This window comes from Capra hircus, chromosome 13 (genome assembly GCF_001704415.2).
Source record: "Capra hircus breed San Clemente chromosome 13, ASM170441v1, whole genome shotgun sequence".
Classification (NCBI taxonomy): domain Eukaryota; kingdom Metazoa; phylum Chordata; class Mammalia; order Artiodactyla; family Bovidae; genus Capra; species Capra hircus.
The window spans coordinates 37,234,807-37,253,565 of NC_030820.1; the positions used below are offsets into that span (position 1 = coordinate 37,234,807).

General features: G+C 47.4%; 1 protein-coding gene across 1 annotated transcript in view; it reads right to left on the bottom strand.

Moving 5' to 3' along the window:
- Nucleotides 1-18,759, bottom strand: part of PCSK2 (proprotein convertase subtilisin/kexin type 2) — a 57,298-nt gene that overhangs the window by 14,512 nt on the left and 24,027 nt on the right. The window contains exons 4-5 of the mRNA XM_018056853.1: nt 15,566-15,741; nt 1,789-2,004 (exon numbers count right to left, since the gene is read on the bottom strand). Coding sequence (XP_017912342.1) covers nt 1,789-2,004; nt 15,566-15,741 — 392 coding nt within the window. The remainder of the gene's footprint in view (nt 1-1,788; nt 2,005-15,565; nt 15,742-18,759) is intronic.

Consider the following 18,759-nt stretch of genomic DNA (forward strand, 5'->3'; position numbering starts at 1 on the left):
CTTGTCCCTGGGATTCTCTAGGCAAAAATACTGGAGTGGGTTGCCATTTCCTTCTCCAAGGCATGAAAGTGAAAAGTGAAAGTGAAGTCGCTCAATCATGTCCGACTCTTAGCGACCTCATGGACTGCAGCCTACCAGGCTCCTCCGTCCATGGGATTTTCCAGGCAAGAGTACTGGAGTGGGGTGCCAGTGCCTTCTCCAATGGTGGGGTTTGTTAAAATGAGATTGGCTCAGAAAGCTCAGGGCCACTTCATCAGCAAATTATTTTCCCTTCAGGAAAAAAGGGTGGCATTCCTAAAGAGGAAAAATGAAACAAGTTCAGCTAGAGTTTGCCTAGACGGACAGCCATTAAAGAGAAAATGGTACATTCTCTACGTCTAAAATCCACCAAGAGATTCTGGAACACAGTGAGCAAGACCACTGCTACATCAGTGATTACCCCGAGTGGGGAGGCTGATCAGCTGAGTTTTAAAGGATTTTACAGAGAAAATCCTCATCTTCGATGTTTGTGAGAGACAGGGTTTTCATTAAGATTGTTTATAAATCATGAGAATACTCATTTCTCCTGCTTGTCTGTAGGCTCCTTGAGTGGGTCTATTATTTTGGGGGACAAAGCATCAGGGCAGTTTAAAGTCGTCTCCTGGAGAAAGTGACTATATTCAAAGAGAATTCAGTGCTCCTCCGCAGCTGGAGTGGAGTCACAGACAGGGGTTGAGGACAGAGTGATACCCCTGGAAGGCCCTTGGGGCAGGGAGGGGAGCTTCTGGGGGGGATGTTTGGGAGAAGGCTTACAAGCAGAGCAAGATTGGGGCCACCCTTGCTCGTCCCTTTCTGCCCACACAGCTCAGAAGATGAGAAAGTGAAGCCTCTTTCCACTTGGGAGGAGCTGACACATTTTCCATCCTCCCCAAGACTAAGGGGAGCTGACGGGGCTCATGGGAGAAGTCAGGGGGGTCATGGGGGAGCCAGGCTAAGGTCTGGGTCTCTTGCAGGGCAAGGACCTCTGCCAGCTCGGGTGAGAGCCGGTCGGGAGGAGCCCAGGCAGGACCTCGGGACGGAAGGGCTGGCTCGTACTGATGACTGCATTCTTGTTCCTGCCTTTCCCCACCCTGGAGGAGGTGGTGGCTGGGCAGAATGTAGCCCAGCCCGACTACCGAGTCACCCACTAAATTCCTAGCTTGGAGGACTGAGGAAAGGCTGTATGCCTAGCGGACTTGGAAATTCACTGTTAAACCTAGGTGCCCAGGAAGGAAGAGTTGCTCAGAAGAGTGCAATAAATGTCTATGATTCTTAACCTTTTGGTTTTCTCAACTGTGGACCCGGTTTAACCACACTAGTCTTCCTTTGCAAAAACACACATGTGCCCACTTCTGGGGAGGTCTAGGGACCGGGAAAAGTCCATCCCTGGATGCCATTTCTAAATTACACTAAAAAATGGATGTGTTCTTGGCTCAGATGGGGTGCAGGTGTGATGCTCCAGTTCTTAATATTAGTTACCTTATAAGCAACGTGCTGGGGCAACATCTTGGTAAACTAGAGTTCATCATTATTTGTAAGCCAGAACAACGAACAGGAAAATCTATGGACCATGAGCGGGAAGGAGGTCATGGTGCTCTTGTTTTTCGTGAGGGCTCGACCTTGATAACAAAACATCACCAGCCTAGAAGAGGGGTGCATCTCCCCTCGGAACAGGGGCTGACTCTTTGAAGGAGGGCCCTCCTTCCATGACGTCACCGTGTCTGTGTATGACGTCACTAAAGTCCTCGCGCACCCCTGGCCCTCACTCACCACGCCGGCCTCGGGGTTCCGCTTGCGCCCATTGCTGAAGGTGGAGGCCAGCGTGGAGGAGCAGCTCTCATCGTAGAGCGCGGTCCTGCCGTCATTGATGGCGGAGTTGATGGAGATGGTCCACATGCTCGATGCGTAGCCGTCGCAGTTGCAGTCATCGTAGCTGCCGCCGTCGCCCGAGGCCCACACGTAGATGCTGCCTTTGCCCCCGCGGCCCTGGGGGTGGGGGACAGAGAGGGATGCGTGGGCTGCAGTGGGGTCCACCTGGCCTCTTAAGCAGTTGAACCCAAGGACTGGCTTGGTTTCTATCTGTCCTTGAAATCCACTGTCCCTCTGGACAGGCAGCCTGAGAATTTTTCTTTTCAGGAAGGATTCAATATAAAGTCATCTCAATTTACATTTAATCTGGGAATAACAAGGTGGGAAAGACTGGAAGAATCTCTTTAAAACTGACAAATGGACTGGTTTTTAAATGTTGATAATCCTCATGGTAAAAAGTCAAAGTATATGGAAAGGAAAATGAAGAAAACAAATCCTTCTGCTTGTAATTCTTACATATTCTTTCAGGCATTTTTCAGTAAAAATGCAAATGTACCTGTAAATTTATAGTTATCTATGTAAGATGTAAAAGATATTTATATAGAGCTTCCATTTTATAGGTATGTAAATTTTACATAAGTTTACATATATATATTACATAAGTTTACATATTATATTGAAGCATGATATACTTGTGAATAAAATACACATATAGATACTATATAGATATAAAAAAAATGAAAATGAGAAATAATTAAAAATACACATTTACTTATAGATTATATATATATATGTATATGTTACCGATCTCTGGGATGGAAGATCCCCTGGAGGAGGGCATGGCAACCCACTCCAGTCTTCTTGCCTGGAGAATCCCATGGACAGAGGAGCCTGTAGGGCTATAGTCCATAGAGTCACAAAGAGTCAGACAGTCTCAGCAACTGAGCACGCACACAGGCCAGAGGAAAGGAGATGTCTGAATTACCTCCAAGGTCTTCTGCCTCCTGACAATGAGAAGTGACATTCTGATTGCTTCTAACAGGACTTGGAGTTAATTAGCCTGTGACTGGCTGAGTCGATACATCAACAAAGATTGATTAAGCCACTAGCTGAGAAGTGTCCTCAGTGTCTTGGTAAATCTGTCCTGGAAAACTCCATCCAAACAGGCAACTGCCTGCAGAAACCAAGACACAGAAGGAACCGTAGCAACCTTACAACTGAGAGCGTGTGAGAGGGTGCAACCCTCTCAAGCAGACTCAGATTTGGGCTCAGTGTCAAGGATGCCGCCCTTGGAAAGTGAAACAGACATGAATCAGCATCAGTGAGTGAGGCTACCCCCTGGGGAACCTTCCCCTGAACCAGCCCACCGGTGGGCTGCTAGTGAGACAGGCAGCCTTTGCTAAAAGGAAACCAATGCTAAAAGCATTCTCACCTTGATGTGGGGAGACTGGTTGTGACTCTAACCTGTCAGGTTTCTCTGTGTTCATGACCCCTTTATATTAGAGTTTGTAGCCTTGCCCACCAAGGGGAGGGGCCTGTTTCCCACCCTTGAGTCTGGGTTGGCTTTCTGTCTTGCTTCAGCAAACAGGATGTGGTGGACAGTGGTGCTGGGTCGATTCTAAGCATGAGTCTCAAGAAGCCCAACCCATGTCCACTTTCCCTCAGAGACCATGGGAACCAACCTGAGTTAGCGTGCGGCTGATGACAGACAGCCTGGTCAGGTTCACTGCCACAGCTAACAGTGACCCCACATGGGAGGCCACCCTAGACCAGGCGGTCTGTGGCTCACCCTCCAGCTGACCACAGATGCATGAGTGAGGCCACCTGAGATTCCCCAGGGATGGCCCAGGTTGGCAGAGCAACCCAGCTGACCTGTAGATCAGAGTTAAGTGGTTGTTACTTACCGAGTTTTGGGGAAGTTTGTTATGTGGCTTTGCTCCCTGATACACAGAGAGCAGTATCAGCATGCTTCTGAAGAGTCAGCAGCAAACATTAGTTTTGTTTTGGATTGTAAGACTTAACCCACAGGAATATTTGGATTGCTAGGAATTTTAAACTTCATTTTCCTAAGCTGTTTGTATGTGTGTGTTTACAAGGGCGATAATAATTATATTCTTGCTTCTAATGATTGGGTATCAGTAGCAAATAGTCCCTGACTTCTGGGCAAGATGGGCCACTAAAGAGAAGCCCCTAGTTCTGGGAGCAGTTGAGTGGGGAAGGGGCATCTCTAAGAGGGCTGAGAGTTGACTGTGGGATGGGTCTGTTACTGGCACACCACACTGTCCTGTTTAAACGACACCCCAAGATCCAGTTCTGCCCCGCAGCTTCACCTGAACCACAGCTGGGATGAAACTGAAACAGAGCAACTGGGACTCACATTCAAACAATCAGTTGGCGGGTACAGGGGAGAAATGAGGATGATAATCCCAGCATACACTTCTAGGGCACTTAGTGTGGAGCAGGGACCACTCTGAATACCTTACATTGTCATTCACTGCATCCTTACAGCCGTCCTGTGTGGCGGTACCCTTCACACCAGCCACGGGGAAGACAAAATATGTAAGAAGAAACACAACAAACAAACAAAAGAGCTAAGTAGGACTTTGAAATTCTGGGGAGGGACACAGATGAGAATATGGCCAGTGGAGAGAAAGACAGCATCACAGGGTTGTTGGTTTTCCCCAAGTTAACTTACATATTTAACTTGGTCCCGACAGACGCACTGTGTCATTTAGGACTTAATCAGGCAGATTCTGCCATGCTGGGCAGGGAGTAAGTAGTACTTACTACTTACTAAACCCCAACTGGGGTGTAAGGGTCACCCAGAGATTAGGGAGGAGATGGTCTAGGAGCCTGCACTGCTCACGGTGGGCTGCCTGCTGGGGTCTCCCGCCCTTACTCTGCAGCACGTGCTTGGAGGAGACTGGCTGTCTACCTGCCTCCATGTTTATCTGGTTTAGGCTGGAATTATCTTCTCTGCCTCTCCTACCCCTCTGCTCTTTTTTTTCCCCCTCGTTTTTTTTAAGGCAAGTGCATTTAGATGAAACTTAATATGTGGTGCAACTCCACTTTGAATTCTCTCTTTGTATTAGTCTTTGGAGGTTAGCGGGATTAATCTCTCTTAAAAGATTTCACGAAATGAGAATTTGTCACCGAGGCACTATTGAGGGTATTTGACCACTGATGTTCTCAGCCAGGGGTGATTTTGTGTCCCAGGGGGCATTTGGCACAGTTGGAGGCATTTTGGTGCTCACTACCAGCATCTAGTGGGTGGAGACCAAGGATGCTAAACTTTTAACGCAGAGGACAGCCCTCTGCCTCTCCCCCTGCCCCCACCAGCTACAACTAAGAATGAGGGGGACTAAGTGTCAACAGTGCAGAGGCTGAGTCTTTGCTCTAACCTATTGGCAAAGGCAGTGATTTTAAGAGCATAGCCTAAAGCAGCCTTTCACAGGGCCCAAGTTTCTTAAAAGTTCATATGGATTCTGTAGTGTTTGAGAGAGTCACAGGCAGGAAGGCTAAGGGTCTCCAACCAGAGGGAATAGGCTGCAAGTGTCAGACATTTTTTGTCTCTCTTAAGCGGCAGGCATTTTTATCTCACTTAATCTAGTGTCAGATTTTTTCCCTTCTCTATACAAAATTAAAAGGGGGCTTCTCTTAAAATTCTGTGTTGCCACGAAGATACCTGGTTCCACCTGAGCTTAACTTTTCTTAAACCTTGAGCTACCTAATGGGTTTTAAAGATCTTCATGACCCAGATAATCATGATGGTGTGATCACTCACCTAGAGCCAGACATCCTGGAATGTGAAGTCAAGTGGGCCTTAGGAAGCATCACTACGAACAAAGCTAGTGGAGGTGATGGAATTCCAGTTAAGCTCTTTCAAATCCTGAAAGATGATGCTGTGAAAGTGCTTCACTCAATATGCCAGCAAATTTGGAAAACTCAGCAGTGGCCACAGGACTGGAAAAGGTCAGTTTTCATTCCAATCCCAAAGAAAGGCAATGCCAAAGAATGCTCAAACTACTGCACAATTGCACTCATCTCACATGCTAGTAAAGTAATGCTCAACATTCTCCAAGCCAGGCTTCAGCAATATGTGAACGATGAACTTCCAGATGTTCAAGCTGGTTTTAGAAAAGGCAGAGGAACCAGAGATCAAATTGCCAACATCCTCTGGATCATGGAAAAACCAAGAGAGTTCCAGAAAAACATCTATTTCTGCTTTATTGACTATGTCAAAGTCTTTGACTATGTGGATCATAATAAACTGTGGAAAATTCTGAAAGAGATGGGAATACCAGACCACCTGACCTGCCTCTTGAGAAACCTGTATATAGGGCAGGAAGCAACAGTTAGAACTGGACATGGAACAACAGACTGGTTCCAAATAGGAAAAGGAGTACGTCAAGGCTGTATATTGTCACCCTGCTTCTTTAACTTATATGCAGAGTACATCATGAGAAATGCTGGGCTGGAGGAAGCACAGGCTGGAATCAAGCTGCCGGGAGAAATATCAATAACCTCAGATATGCAGATGACACCACCCTTATGGCAAAAAGTGAAGAGGAACTAAAAACCTCTTGATGAAACTGAAAGTGGAGAGTGAAAAGTTGGCTTAAAGCTCAACATTCAGAAAACGAAGATCATGGCATCCAGTCCCATCACTTCATGGGAAATAGATGGGAAACAGTGGAAACAGTGGCTGACTTTAGTTTTCTGGGCTCCAAAATCAGTGCAGATGGTTATTGCAGCCATGAAATTAAAAGATGCTTACTCCTTGAAAGGAAAGTTATGACTAACCTAGATAGCATATTCAAAATCAGAGACATTACTTTGCCAACAAAAGTCCATCTAGTCAAGGCTATGGTTTTTCCAGTGGTCATGTATGGATGTGAGAGTTGGACTGTGAGGAAAGCTGAGAATTGAAGAATTGAAGCTTTTGAACTGTGGTGTTGGAGAAGACTCTTGAGAGTCCCTTGGACTGCAAGGAGATCCAACCAGTCCATCCTAAAGGAGATCAGTCCTGGGTGTTCATTGGAAGGACTGATGTTGAAGCTGAAATTCCAATACTTTGGCCACCTGATGCAGAGAGCTGACTCATTGGAAAAGACCCTGATGCTGGGAAAGATTGAGGGTAGGATGGCATCTCCGACTCAATGGACATGGGTTTGGGTAGACTCTGGGAGCTGGTGATGGACAGGGAGGCCTGGCATGCTGTGGTTCATGGGGTCGCAAAGAGTCGGACCCAACTGAGTGACTGAAGTGAACTGAACTGAATGAGCTATGTATTTACCCTAGACTTTTCTTCAAGTTGGTTCCGCTTAAGACTCAGAATCGATAGGGGCTCCACAAACCAGTTTGTTTTATCATACATTTTTCTCCTAATCTATGTTAATGAAACTATATATCTACTTGGAAACCTGCCTTTCTTCAAGATTCATGTCAATAGTTTTATGGCCTGGGATGACTCACCTTGTGCCAATGTTATTCTCTAAATGCATGTTGTGGGTGAAGGGCCTGGTTCCAGTTTCTGAGTTTTGAGATATTCCCTTTCTCTAATTAGCAGACTGCTAGTAGCTAATGACTGAAAGTTGCTCAGTCATGTCTGACTCTTTGCGATGCCATGGACTATATAGTCCATAGAATTTTCCAGGCCAGAGTACTGGAGTGGGCAGGCTTTCCCTTCTCCAGGGGATCTTCCCATCCGAGGGATCAAACCCAGGTCTCCTTCATTGCAGGCAGATTCTTTACCAGCTGAGCCACAAGGGAAGCCCAGTAGCTATAAAACATCTGGCTAAAGACTAGCAGGGGAATATTCTTTCTGCCCCCTTCTGATGTCTATGTCAGAAACTTTATCTCTTTTATACTTTAATAAAATTCTATTACACAAAAGCTCTGAGGAATCAAGCGTTGTCACTGGCCCCGGCTGGAATTCCCCTCCTCCAGAGGCCAAGAATCCCAGCGTCTTTCATGGCTCAGCAACAAGCTTTAACTTTTAATGTAAAAATATCCAATACAATATTGTAAAATAATTAGCCTCCAATTAAAATAAATAAATAAAATACAAAAATAAAAATTTATTATTATTAAAAAAAATAATGGCACAAATTGCTTACCATTGGCTAACATAAATTTCCAGCTCAAGGCTGGTACATTGGCTCCGTGTACTCTCAGCACATCACCTGTGCCATGAGGTGGAAATCCTGCTCTGAGAAGCTTGAGGTTGAAGTGAGTTGGTCCCTTCATCCTACCCAATGGCTAGTGACCTGGAGGAATGACTACTCTCCCTTGTGGTCCCCCACCACCCCCGCCAGGCCCTAGCCCAGTGGTGGTATCTGCTTGCAGATACTGACGAAGCCAGCCTGATACAGTTTGCCTTTTCCCAGACACTTAATTACACTAATTTTTATTTTCCAGTCACCTTGACCAGAATAAACATCTGCAATAGAACCGATCATGAGAAATTAAAAAATGAAATCATATTTGAAATATAAAATTACATCAAAGATCAACAATGACAACTTCACTTGACATCTTGATAGAACACAGATATACTTAAAAAGTCATTGTATTTGTATTATGAAAATCATATTCTTTGTAGAATGACTGGAATCTAGACTGTGAAGAAGAGAATAAAAATCCTATGTAATCTTCCATGAATATAAAAGCACTAGTAATATTTGGTGGATTTCTGCCAGTTGTATATATATATGCAAAGCATAAGAACAGGCTTAAGAATGAAAATGGGATCATAAAATCCATCTATCTCTGTGGCCCTGCTTAAAATATATTTCTCACTTACAATTACATTAACATTTCCTTACATAATTATATACCATAAGTTTTTATTAGTCTTCTTAGTTTTTATTAGTCTTCTTAGATAGCTATTCCATAGTTTACTTACTCTTTTTCTCAGATATACATAGAAGGCTGTTTCTAAATTTTAAAGTGCTGATGTGAACATGATTCTATATATGTCTTTGTATTTCTATTTATTTCCTCAAGCAGAGTCTTTAAAATAGGGAATGTAGAGTGAAAAGGAACAAATGTTTGAAGATTTTTGACCCATGGTGCCATATTATTGGTTTTATAAGGCTTAATAATAATCTATATTTTCACCAGTACCGCATAAGAACTCAGTATTCAGCCCATCTGGGTCAAGATTTAGAATCATTAAAAAAATAGTTTTGCCAACTTAGTGAACAAAAACGAAACTCACTGTTTTGAGTTTTGTATTTTTTCACCATCAGTTGAGTTTTTCTTTCTCTACATTTACTGCTCATTAATACCTTAGCAAAGCTCCATGTCTCCAAAGATAATGTCCTATGCATATCTTTTCTTTCATATCTTTTTTAAAATTGATTTGTTAGAGCTCTTCCTATATTAAAGAATTTAACCAAATTTTCGTCATCAAATATTGCATATGTATTCATATACATATGTAGATATACTCTTTTCTTTTGTATTTTGCCTGCATTTTGACTTGTAGAAAATGTTCTCTTTAATTACTTTAGTCTGTTTTCTCACACCTAATTTAAATAACATAAAAAATGTATTAATTTACAAGTACTGCTTTTTTGTACTCACAGTTCATGGAAGAATTATATTCAAACTACTCATAAATACCTTTGACATTTGTATGTTTCCTCACAAGATTACTGGTTACATCTTGGGTCACTGAGCAGTTTTTCTGGGCACATTATTGTGCTTTTGAATTGATTGCCAAATATTTCTAGCTGACTGCTGTCTGGGCCCATGATAGCATCCCCTTGTGGTTGGATGGGATCCTGTAAGACATTCTGAACCATTTACTGGTCAATGCCAGACCCACAGAGCTCTTCCTTCCTTCTGCACAGTAAACAGCAATGTTTCAGATATCAGCTCTGACCTCCAGGAGACTGTGGTGAGCAAAGCCTTCTACTGACTGATGGATGAGTCACTGATTGAGTAAAAACCTGTGTGCTTTCAAACCTCTGAACTTTGGGGGCTGTTTGTTATTGCAGCATGAGAGAGCCTCTCCTGACTGATACAGTTAGCCATGTTCAGTTCCACTCAGTTTATATAGATGTAACATTAAAAACATACAGCATTTAAAAACTCTCCGGGGACTTCCCTGGTGGTCCAGGGCTCAGTGCATCCAGTGCTGGGGGTGAGGGTTCCATTCCTGGTTGGGGAACTAGGATCCTGCATGCTGTACAAAAACAGGCTCCCCTCAACCGAAAAACCCCTCTGTATAATGCAGTCTCTGAAAATTTTATCCTGAGCCATAAGTAGCCATTTGTATAATATTAGCACAGTTCCTATTCTCACTTTTCCCTAGATGTATATTCTGACTCTTGACAACTTAACCACCTACTGAATTGCTTTTTTTCTTTTTAGTGTGAATAAAAACCTTTTAATTCGAAAAACATTAAGCGTCACAAAAATTAGAGTACCTAGTATAATGAATCCCCATGTATCTATTGATCAGCTTTGACAATAACCAGACTTGCAGAAATTTTGAAAGGTTTCATGAGTAATATTTATTACTCTTTACTGGGGGTAAATATGCTCTCTTGTATGTTCAGAAAGTCCCTCTCTGGCACAATATCAGGGACTGAATTATATCTCCGTGTAGCTGTTTTATGTTTTCATTCTTTATTCACTTCCTTTCTGTACATGGAGTGTTGGGGGTGTGGGGTGAAGTCGCACAGTGCTTTAAATGAGGATGATGGATGAGTGGTCCCCTCCTGGAAGCGTGGTTAACTTCCAGAGAACAGCAGGCCATACCTATAGGGAGAAGTGGTTGGTCCCAATTTATGTGGCTTCAAAATCAGCTGCTGAGACCAGGACTTGGGGGTGACCTCAGAAGCACACGTGAGTACAAGGTGGGAGCTGGGGAAGGAGTGGGAGAAAGGCCAACCACGGGTGAGCTGATGAGGAGCCCCCCACCCCAGCCTCTGGAGACCCCTGAGAACCTTCCCCCATGATCTGGGCTGTGTGCACGGGGCCTGGGACAGCCCCCACAGTGCCATCAGGTCCCAAGTACAAGCGGCACTGGGAGAGGCCAGCTAGTGATGGGTAGGAAGCCACACCTGGGCAGGTGCAGCCAGGCCAATGGACTCTAGTGTCTGCATGGTGCCCCATGGGTTCCTCGGAGTTCAGCAGGAGTGGGTGGGGTATCTGAGTCCCAAGAAAGCCAGACGAGGATGGCACTGTAACCTCTGCTTGTACCCGTCACCCGAGCCTGCGTTTCACTGCACCTGCGGTTGCCTCTAACTATGGCTCCTCCTGCTGTACGTCCACCTTGGAGATCAGGCTCCTAGGCCATCCTGTCTCTTTCTAACAAGATCCAGACACACTGTGATGAGCCTTTCTGATGTCATGGGGGCTGTCGAAGGCTGACATTCACATCAGTCTGTGAAGCAGGTAGGTGGGTTTCTCCCTGGGTGCAGGTAATCACCACCATCAAGAAGGCTAATTTAAGGGGAGTGGTAGCCGCCTTGGTTTGTCCAGAGCTGGGGAGTCCCCAGGAAGTGGGGCTCTCAGTGCTAAAACCCGGAAAGCGTTGAGCAACCAGGGTGGTTGACCACTCCATCTGAGGCCGGCTGGCAGTTAGGAAAGGTCACTAGAAACCCACCAGCTTCTACTCCCGTTTCTCCTTCTCAGAAACGAAAGGAGAGGTTGTAACTGTGATAAGCATTCCACAGAGCGGCAGCTGCCACTCAGCTGGAAACCTCTGTCTGAAACCTTCATTTCAGAGCCTTAATCAGGGCTTGGGAGGAGTCCTGAGAGCTTCTTGGCACGAGGCGTCATTGTGGCCAGAGGCCTGGCACTTGCATCTCCATGTCCACCCGCTGCTCTGATTAAATTTCAGCAGGGTCACCAGGCTTCTCCTTGCTCATCCTGATTAATCACTGTCTCCCTGGGAAGCCTGCCCACATCCCACTACTGCTTCCTGGAGGGTGCCTTTCAAGCCAGGGTCTTGCAAGTGACCCCATGTACAATTCAGTTCCAAGATCTGGGACCTGTGTCTGTGCTCTTCGCAACCCTCCTTGCCATGCTCAGGAAATAAGCATTCAATGCTTTGCCTCATCTGGACCTCAGACATTTTCTGTTGCTTCATCTTTAAATATTCCTAAGGTGTTCCCTCTGATAGCAACCCTGAGGTGTGATTAATAAGAGGTTGGGGTATAGTCATCAGAGCCAAAGATGGGCCAGGGTTGCCCTGGGTACATTTCCTTAAGATGTGAAAAGAAGTTCGTGAGTCAGCTGTCACATTTGAGAGCCTCCAGTGGTCTCTGAATTCCTCTTCTGGTTGTCAGAGTGATGTCACATGCTGTGCTCTGTATCCACAGCCCTTTGTTCTCCATCAGTCTCTCTGCAAGGGCTACACCCTTTTCTAACCAACAAATGCATTACCTTGTTGGTCCTTTATTACCCAGAGAAAGATGACTCCAAGCTCAACTAGGCTTTGCCCAAGCTGCACTCTGGAGATTGTGGCAGATGGTAGTGGTTGTCGCCCACAGTCCTTCTGCCTCATGGCTTCTTGCGCACTGGGGGTCTGCAGATGTCAGCGCAGTCAGGTCTTGGTGTAAGGGATTTCTCCCAAGAGGCTGAAGGCTGCCTTGCACACCTGCCTCTGGGCTGAAGGTACCACTTGGGAACCACCTCAACCACTGACTTTTCTGCCAGCTACCGTACTGCCAGCTTTGGCGTGTGTTATGCAAAGTTTCCCAGTTTTCCCGTGGAATTAAGCTCCAGTTAATCCAAGCTGGGTCCCCGCGTCAGTGGTAGCTGACTCGAAGACAAATCCTTTTTGGCCCCTTTCTTCCAGGTTACACCTCCCCACTCACTCCTGGTGTCCCATTCACCTCCCAAAGTAACCACTTGAACTCAGCTGTTGTCTCAGGGTCTGTGTCTGAGTTACCCTGAACTGAGAAGTCAGTTCCTGGCTATCATAATTCAGGGATCTCTGTCTGTCACCTACTCTCATATGCAATGCGAAGAATGTCTTTACTGGAAATTCAGCATGTAGACTATAAAGAGGAAAGATGGGAAATAAAGGGGGAAAGGCTTCCCTCTCATCCTTCATGCCTGCTCCTTGCTTCCTCCCTGCCTGCTCCTTGCTTCCTCCCTGCCTGCTCCTTGCTTCCTCCCTGAAGTGTTTACTGAGCAAATTTAGGAAACACTGACTTAAATCCCTAAGGAGCCAGGTAGGTGATGTGCATGTGAGAAGAAGGTGTCATATGATTGGGAGTGGTGTGGTTTGTGGCACATGGTACATTCCTGAAAAGTTCTCTTATCCTCTGTTTCCTGTTTTTTAAAAAACAATTTTTTAATCTATTTATGCATTTGGCCGCCCTATGAGACCCACAGGATCTCAGTTCCCCAACCAGGGATTGAAGCCACGTCCACTGCAGACTCCCACCAAACCACCGGGTAAGTCCCTCTTCTTGCTTTTCATCATTACGATATTGGTGAAACAAACCTGTCTGCACGATGCTAAAATTCAAAGACAAGCATCAGAACTGCTTTAGTGGAACAGGTAATTGTCTGACACCTTTGTTTAGGTCCAAGTGAAAGTTGCTCAATCGTGTCCTACTCTTTACAACCCCATGGACTATAGAGTCCATTAAATTCTCGAGGCCAGAATACTGGTGTGGGTAGCCGTTCCCTTCTCCAGGAGGTCTTCCCAACCCAGGGATCGGACCCAGGTCTCCTGCATTGCAGGCAGATTCTTTACCAGCTGAGCCACCAGGGAATTTGTTTAGGTAGAGATCACCTTTCAGAGGGTGCTTTCCTTTAGACTGGACCAGAGAGCTGAGTAAGCGGGAGAAAGGCTGTGCTCATGTGTAACACCCCATTGCTCACACAAGTCTGTAAACTTGTCCAAAAATATTTTTACCTTGAAACGAGGAAAGAGTCTTTCCCACAGTTTGAGGGAGATTCAAATGAGAAGCTGTGTGTTTTTCACCACTCTCCACTTTGTAAAATATTTACATGCTGTTGTCTGACGGTAAGTCATAACAATTTTTTTTCTCTAAGTTTTGGCGTACTTGGCATGCTTTGCAGAAGGATCACACTTGAAAGAGCCTTTTTAATTGCAGCAGGGGACATCGCAGATGGAAGAGAGAGAACTCCCCTGCCCAGGGAAGTGATGGAGCCATTCAGAAGCTCCTGGAGAATGACAGGAGCGCCCCAGGAGGTACTCCACTGAGCCCATCTGCATTGTAAATTCTGACTGAGGCCAAATGTCGCCTCCTCCTTGACTCTCTTGGCCTCTGGGTGTCAAAAAAAATGCCTCTCTGTGAAAATCCATGTCTGATGGGGAGGGGGGTCTGTTCCCCTGGGTCCCTGCTATCACCTGATCCTGGGCTTCATGGGCAGCCTTCTCTCTCCTTCCACACCGTGAATAACTCAATAAGGAAGTAGCTGTCTATATGTCAGAAGTCTCACCCTGTAAACTCCTAAGGGTCTGGGCACTGAGATGGGGTAGCGGCATCACTTCCTACCCCACTACCCAATGCTATCAGTAACCCCCTCTGTATAGTGCACTGTGCCATTCCAGTGTCAGGGACCTTCACGGCGTCTCAGACCAGCCAAGATGGGGGACAGGGCACCACATCAAGTCCAGTCCTGGGAAGAGACTAAGATGACTTAGACAAAACGATCAAGTGCCCTGAGGAGCGGCTGCAGTGGGATCAAGGGTGAGTAATCCAGTCCCTTTCAGGGACAGGTGGACACACCTAGCCTGGAGATCCAGTCCCCTGCCTTCTAGCCAAGGCCCAGGGATTGGAGCGGAGACAGTCTCTCCCCAGGATCCCATCTGAATTCTTGGACCACAGAGTCCACAAGCCCAGGGAAACCTGCTGCTTTATGCCTTGGAGTTTGGGGGCAGTTGATTAAGGTCCCTAATGACCCTGACACACTGGTGGTTTGCAGGGCACCTCCCGGGGCCCAGCACTTGCATGTCTATCTCACATCTGATGGTGACCCCAGGAGAAATGCACCGTTGTCGCTATATTACAGGCAGGCACACTGACACGCCGTGAGGTCAGGCCACTTCGGACGACACTCAGACCCTGAGCAGCAGGCCAGGGGCCTGAACCCAGGGAGACTCTGCCCCGGTGCCTGGCTGTGTTAAGTAGCAGTGGACTCTGCCCTGAGATCCCAGAGGCCACCTCCTTCCCCTCCCCAGGGGCTGCTGACCTGCTCAGCGACCCCAAGGCTCTGGCTGCCTTCCTTTGAGATGCTGCTTTGATCCCTTCTCCGTGGCTCTGTCCATTCCTGGGCTGATCCCCGGGACGGATGGCTGAGTCCAGCCGAGGGAGCAGCTGGATGCAGCTCCCCTGCTGTGCCCTGAAGTCCCCTGGTTTGCACAAAGATCCATCTCTCCTGGGGCTGCTTCCAGCTATGCCTGTACGGTGGGGGCGCTAGCCCAGCCCCTCTGCGACACCCTTGTTCCCCACTCCTCTTCGCAGGGGCCAGGGTAGCCTCGCCCTCTGAAGAGCCTCATTGCCCCCCTTTGTCTTTCACAGGCGACTCCTCCAATAAGTCTGCACCTTGAACGCCATTTTGGGGCCTGTTTCTCAGAGGACCTGAGCGACGGCACAAGGTGTCAGTTCCCAGCTCCACCCCCGCCCTGCCCCTTGTTCCACTCCATCATTACTTCCATCATTCCCCACCCCCACACACCTCATCCCACCCGGTCCCATTCTGCCCCATTCCCGTGAGGACACAGGAGTGACCTTACCTTGTTCACGCCATCCGCCATCGCTTGGAGCGTGAGCTCCCGGGGCCCGTCCACCGTCTTCCCGTTGTCGGTGGGGCCCCAGCTGGCGCTGTAGATGTCGATCAGCTGAGGCATGTGGCTGATGGAGGAAGCCTCGATGATGTCCGTCATGAAGGGCTGGTCCAGCATCCGGATACCTGTGGACACGCGGGGCAGGGAAGCACTGTGGGCGGGTCCTGGGTTCACAGGAGACAAGGTGGGGAAGGGGGCTAGGTCCTGGATGTGGCTGGGGGGTCTGCCACAGGTCCCTGAGCCCTGGAGGGGCGACCCTGACTGCAGCCTCACACAGTGGGGTGATCAGGGGGTCAGGAAGGTGCACAGAACCACCCACCCCATCTCCTTGCACCTCACCCACCCCTTTTCTTATGTTCCTATTGGGAGGCAATTTTATACCCTTGACAAAGGTTGCTAGAATTCCTAAATGAGGCCAGTTTCTAAGTGGAAGCTTGCTCCAGGGACTAGGGGGCTGATGGAGGACACCTTTCAAAGGAGAAGTAAACCTACTGTGCATGACAGTATGGTGGGAGGCAATTGCTCTCAGATAGTTGAGGACAGATTCTAGAGGGCAGAGGGCAGAGATCAGGGGACAGGGGGCAGAAGAGGGTCAGGTCTAAGAGGAACTCTCAGTGGCATCATAACTGAGAAGGAGCTTTGGGGTGACAGAAATGTCCAAGAGGTAATTCTAAAGGGTATTTGAAATGGGTGCAGAAGACACCTCTTTCCCCCCGGGGTCACCTTTGTAAAGTTTGTGCTACCCAGATGCCTGGAAGGAGTGATTTCCTCCTGGGAGCTTTTCTTTGATTGTGTGATTGTGTGTCTGTGTGTCCAGGGACCCTGGAGGAAGAGGTCCTCTGTTCTCAGGCCTGAGCATCTGGGGAACTGGGGTTCACAGCACCCTCCCTCCCGGGGACTGCTTAAAAAATACCTCTTGGGGGTTCACTGAGCAGCAGCCAGCGGAAAGGGGTTTTGTTCCTTCACCGTTACCCTCAGAATATCGGCTGTTGGAAGCAGTGTTGTTCTCTGCTCCATACACTGTTTCTAGTCAAGGAGCCTAGAGTGTTGGTAAGTGTTGGTCAGTCTTTTCACTGGAAGTTGGAGTGAAGGCCTGAGCTGTATACAGGCGGAGCCTAGCTTCCCACAATTCTTACTTGCCCCCAGTGGTCCGAGGACTTTATTACACAAGGGCCAGCCTGAAACGTGGTGTGTGCACCAACTTAAAGAAGGAAGAGTCATGTATGTTGGCTACCTGTGTACATGACACCACTTCCTAAAATCGACAGACAGTTCCTGAGAACTAACTGCTGAGAGCTGAGCAAAGTTAGAGGCCCGCCTTAATTTTCCTTTCTAGTTGCAGGGAACAGCGCTCCCTATCTTAAAGCCAATTACAGGGTCATCTGGAAAGTATTTCCTAAACACTGTGCCTGGGCCACCTTTTAGTTGATTTTCCCCCAAACAGACATAACAGGTCCAGACTTTTCCATCCTCTACGCATAAATCAGGTCACCATTTTTGCCAGCGTTAACTAATTATTAGTTAACATTCTTTCTCCTGGAAAAAAATCTCCTACAGAATAAGCATAGTCTTTGGTTTGAACTTTCCAGAAGCTAAGTTTTACGGTTCATTTCACTAGGGATAGAAAATCCAAAATTCCACATTTTGCTCTTGGTCCAACTATATTCTGCCCATTAAGAAAAAAAAAAACCTATTTAACAAAGGTGGCCAACAGTTTACGGAATCAACTGAATAGCACAGCTTCTTCTCCTAAGTCATATCCACTTTGTGAAGGGGGAGACTTTGCAGGGAGACGGGATTCACTGCCAGGAGAAGGCTCAGATGGTCTTGAAGTCATCCAGTGCCCAGATGACCAGCCCTGAGCAGCTTGCCTCCACAGGAAGAGAGGAGAATTTCAACTCCGGCCAAAGTGGGCCTGGACTGTCCCCCCTGAATCTTGTCACCAGCTGGTGCCCTTTGCCCTCTCTCTGCAGCTCCTGTGTTTGCCTCTTTCCCTCTTCATCCCACCCTGGCTGCCTTTGTGCCGCCCAGAATGCCAGCCCTGACTGCTTGGCATCTAGGCGGGGATGGCCACAGGCTGGGAGCCAAGTTCTCATTTGTATTCAGGGGCCAGGGCCTGGGCATTCTTTTAATCTCATTAAGCCTGGGAGGAGTGAGGTATGCATGAATTGAATGAGATACAGATTAATGTTTGCAGGCAACAGCAGCATTAGGGGCCAAGACCAAGGCTCAGGGTGACCCAAGGGTTTTTAGGGAGGGACTCTGTCCAATGCTCTAGGAGCTACCGAGTCCGGGCCGGGGGAAGGGAGAGAAACAGGGAAGCCCAGGGAGCCAGGACTCAGCATCCTACCATCTGCAAAATGCTCTGCTGGCTGATGCGACGTGATGGCAAGATGACAGGCACGTCAGCATTTCTGTCCCTACCATCATGACTCGTGGTGACTCGGCGGTTCCCTCCTCCCTTTCAGAGTCTGAGCCTCTTGCCTGCTGCACTGCTCGATCGCAGTCCTGGGCTCTAGGGCCTCCACAGCCCAAGGATTTGTGCTAAATCCTCTGCCTCTCCTCTTGTTATGAAAGGTGAGCTTGTACGGAGACCACAGCAGGTGCATAAGCCTACCTGCTCTGCCTTCAGAGGAAGGCAGGTAAGGCCAATGCCACCTGGCCTGGCCCCCTCCCGGGGCTGCTCTGAGGGGCTCCGCAGAAGTGATGCTACAGGACCCACCCTTGAGTCATCCCCCTGGCATCATGATCTGATATTACTGTGTCTGTTTGCTCCTGGTCTGGGTCTGCCCCTTAGACTCAAAGCTGTGTGAAGGCAGGCATCTTGTCTGCTGGCTCATGGCTGCATCCTCCCACCCTCAGCAGGACTGGCGTCTGGTAGACCCCCTGGTCATGACTGCTGAGTCCTGGAAGGCACTGGAGGCAAGAGACAGTATCTCCCAAAAGGCTTGATGCAGTTTGAGCATGTTTCATACTTCTAGAAGTAAATATCTGACAAACTTGCAAGAAATATCAATTGAAGAGTTCATTATATTTCATGTCCATTTATTGGACTTTGTGAAATCGTATAAGACTTTTTCAATTTTGATTATTTTGTCTCGATCCCTTTGACTGAAGATGCCAAACGTTGGTTTAAATGCTAA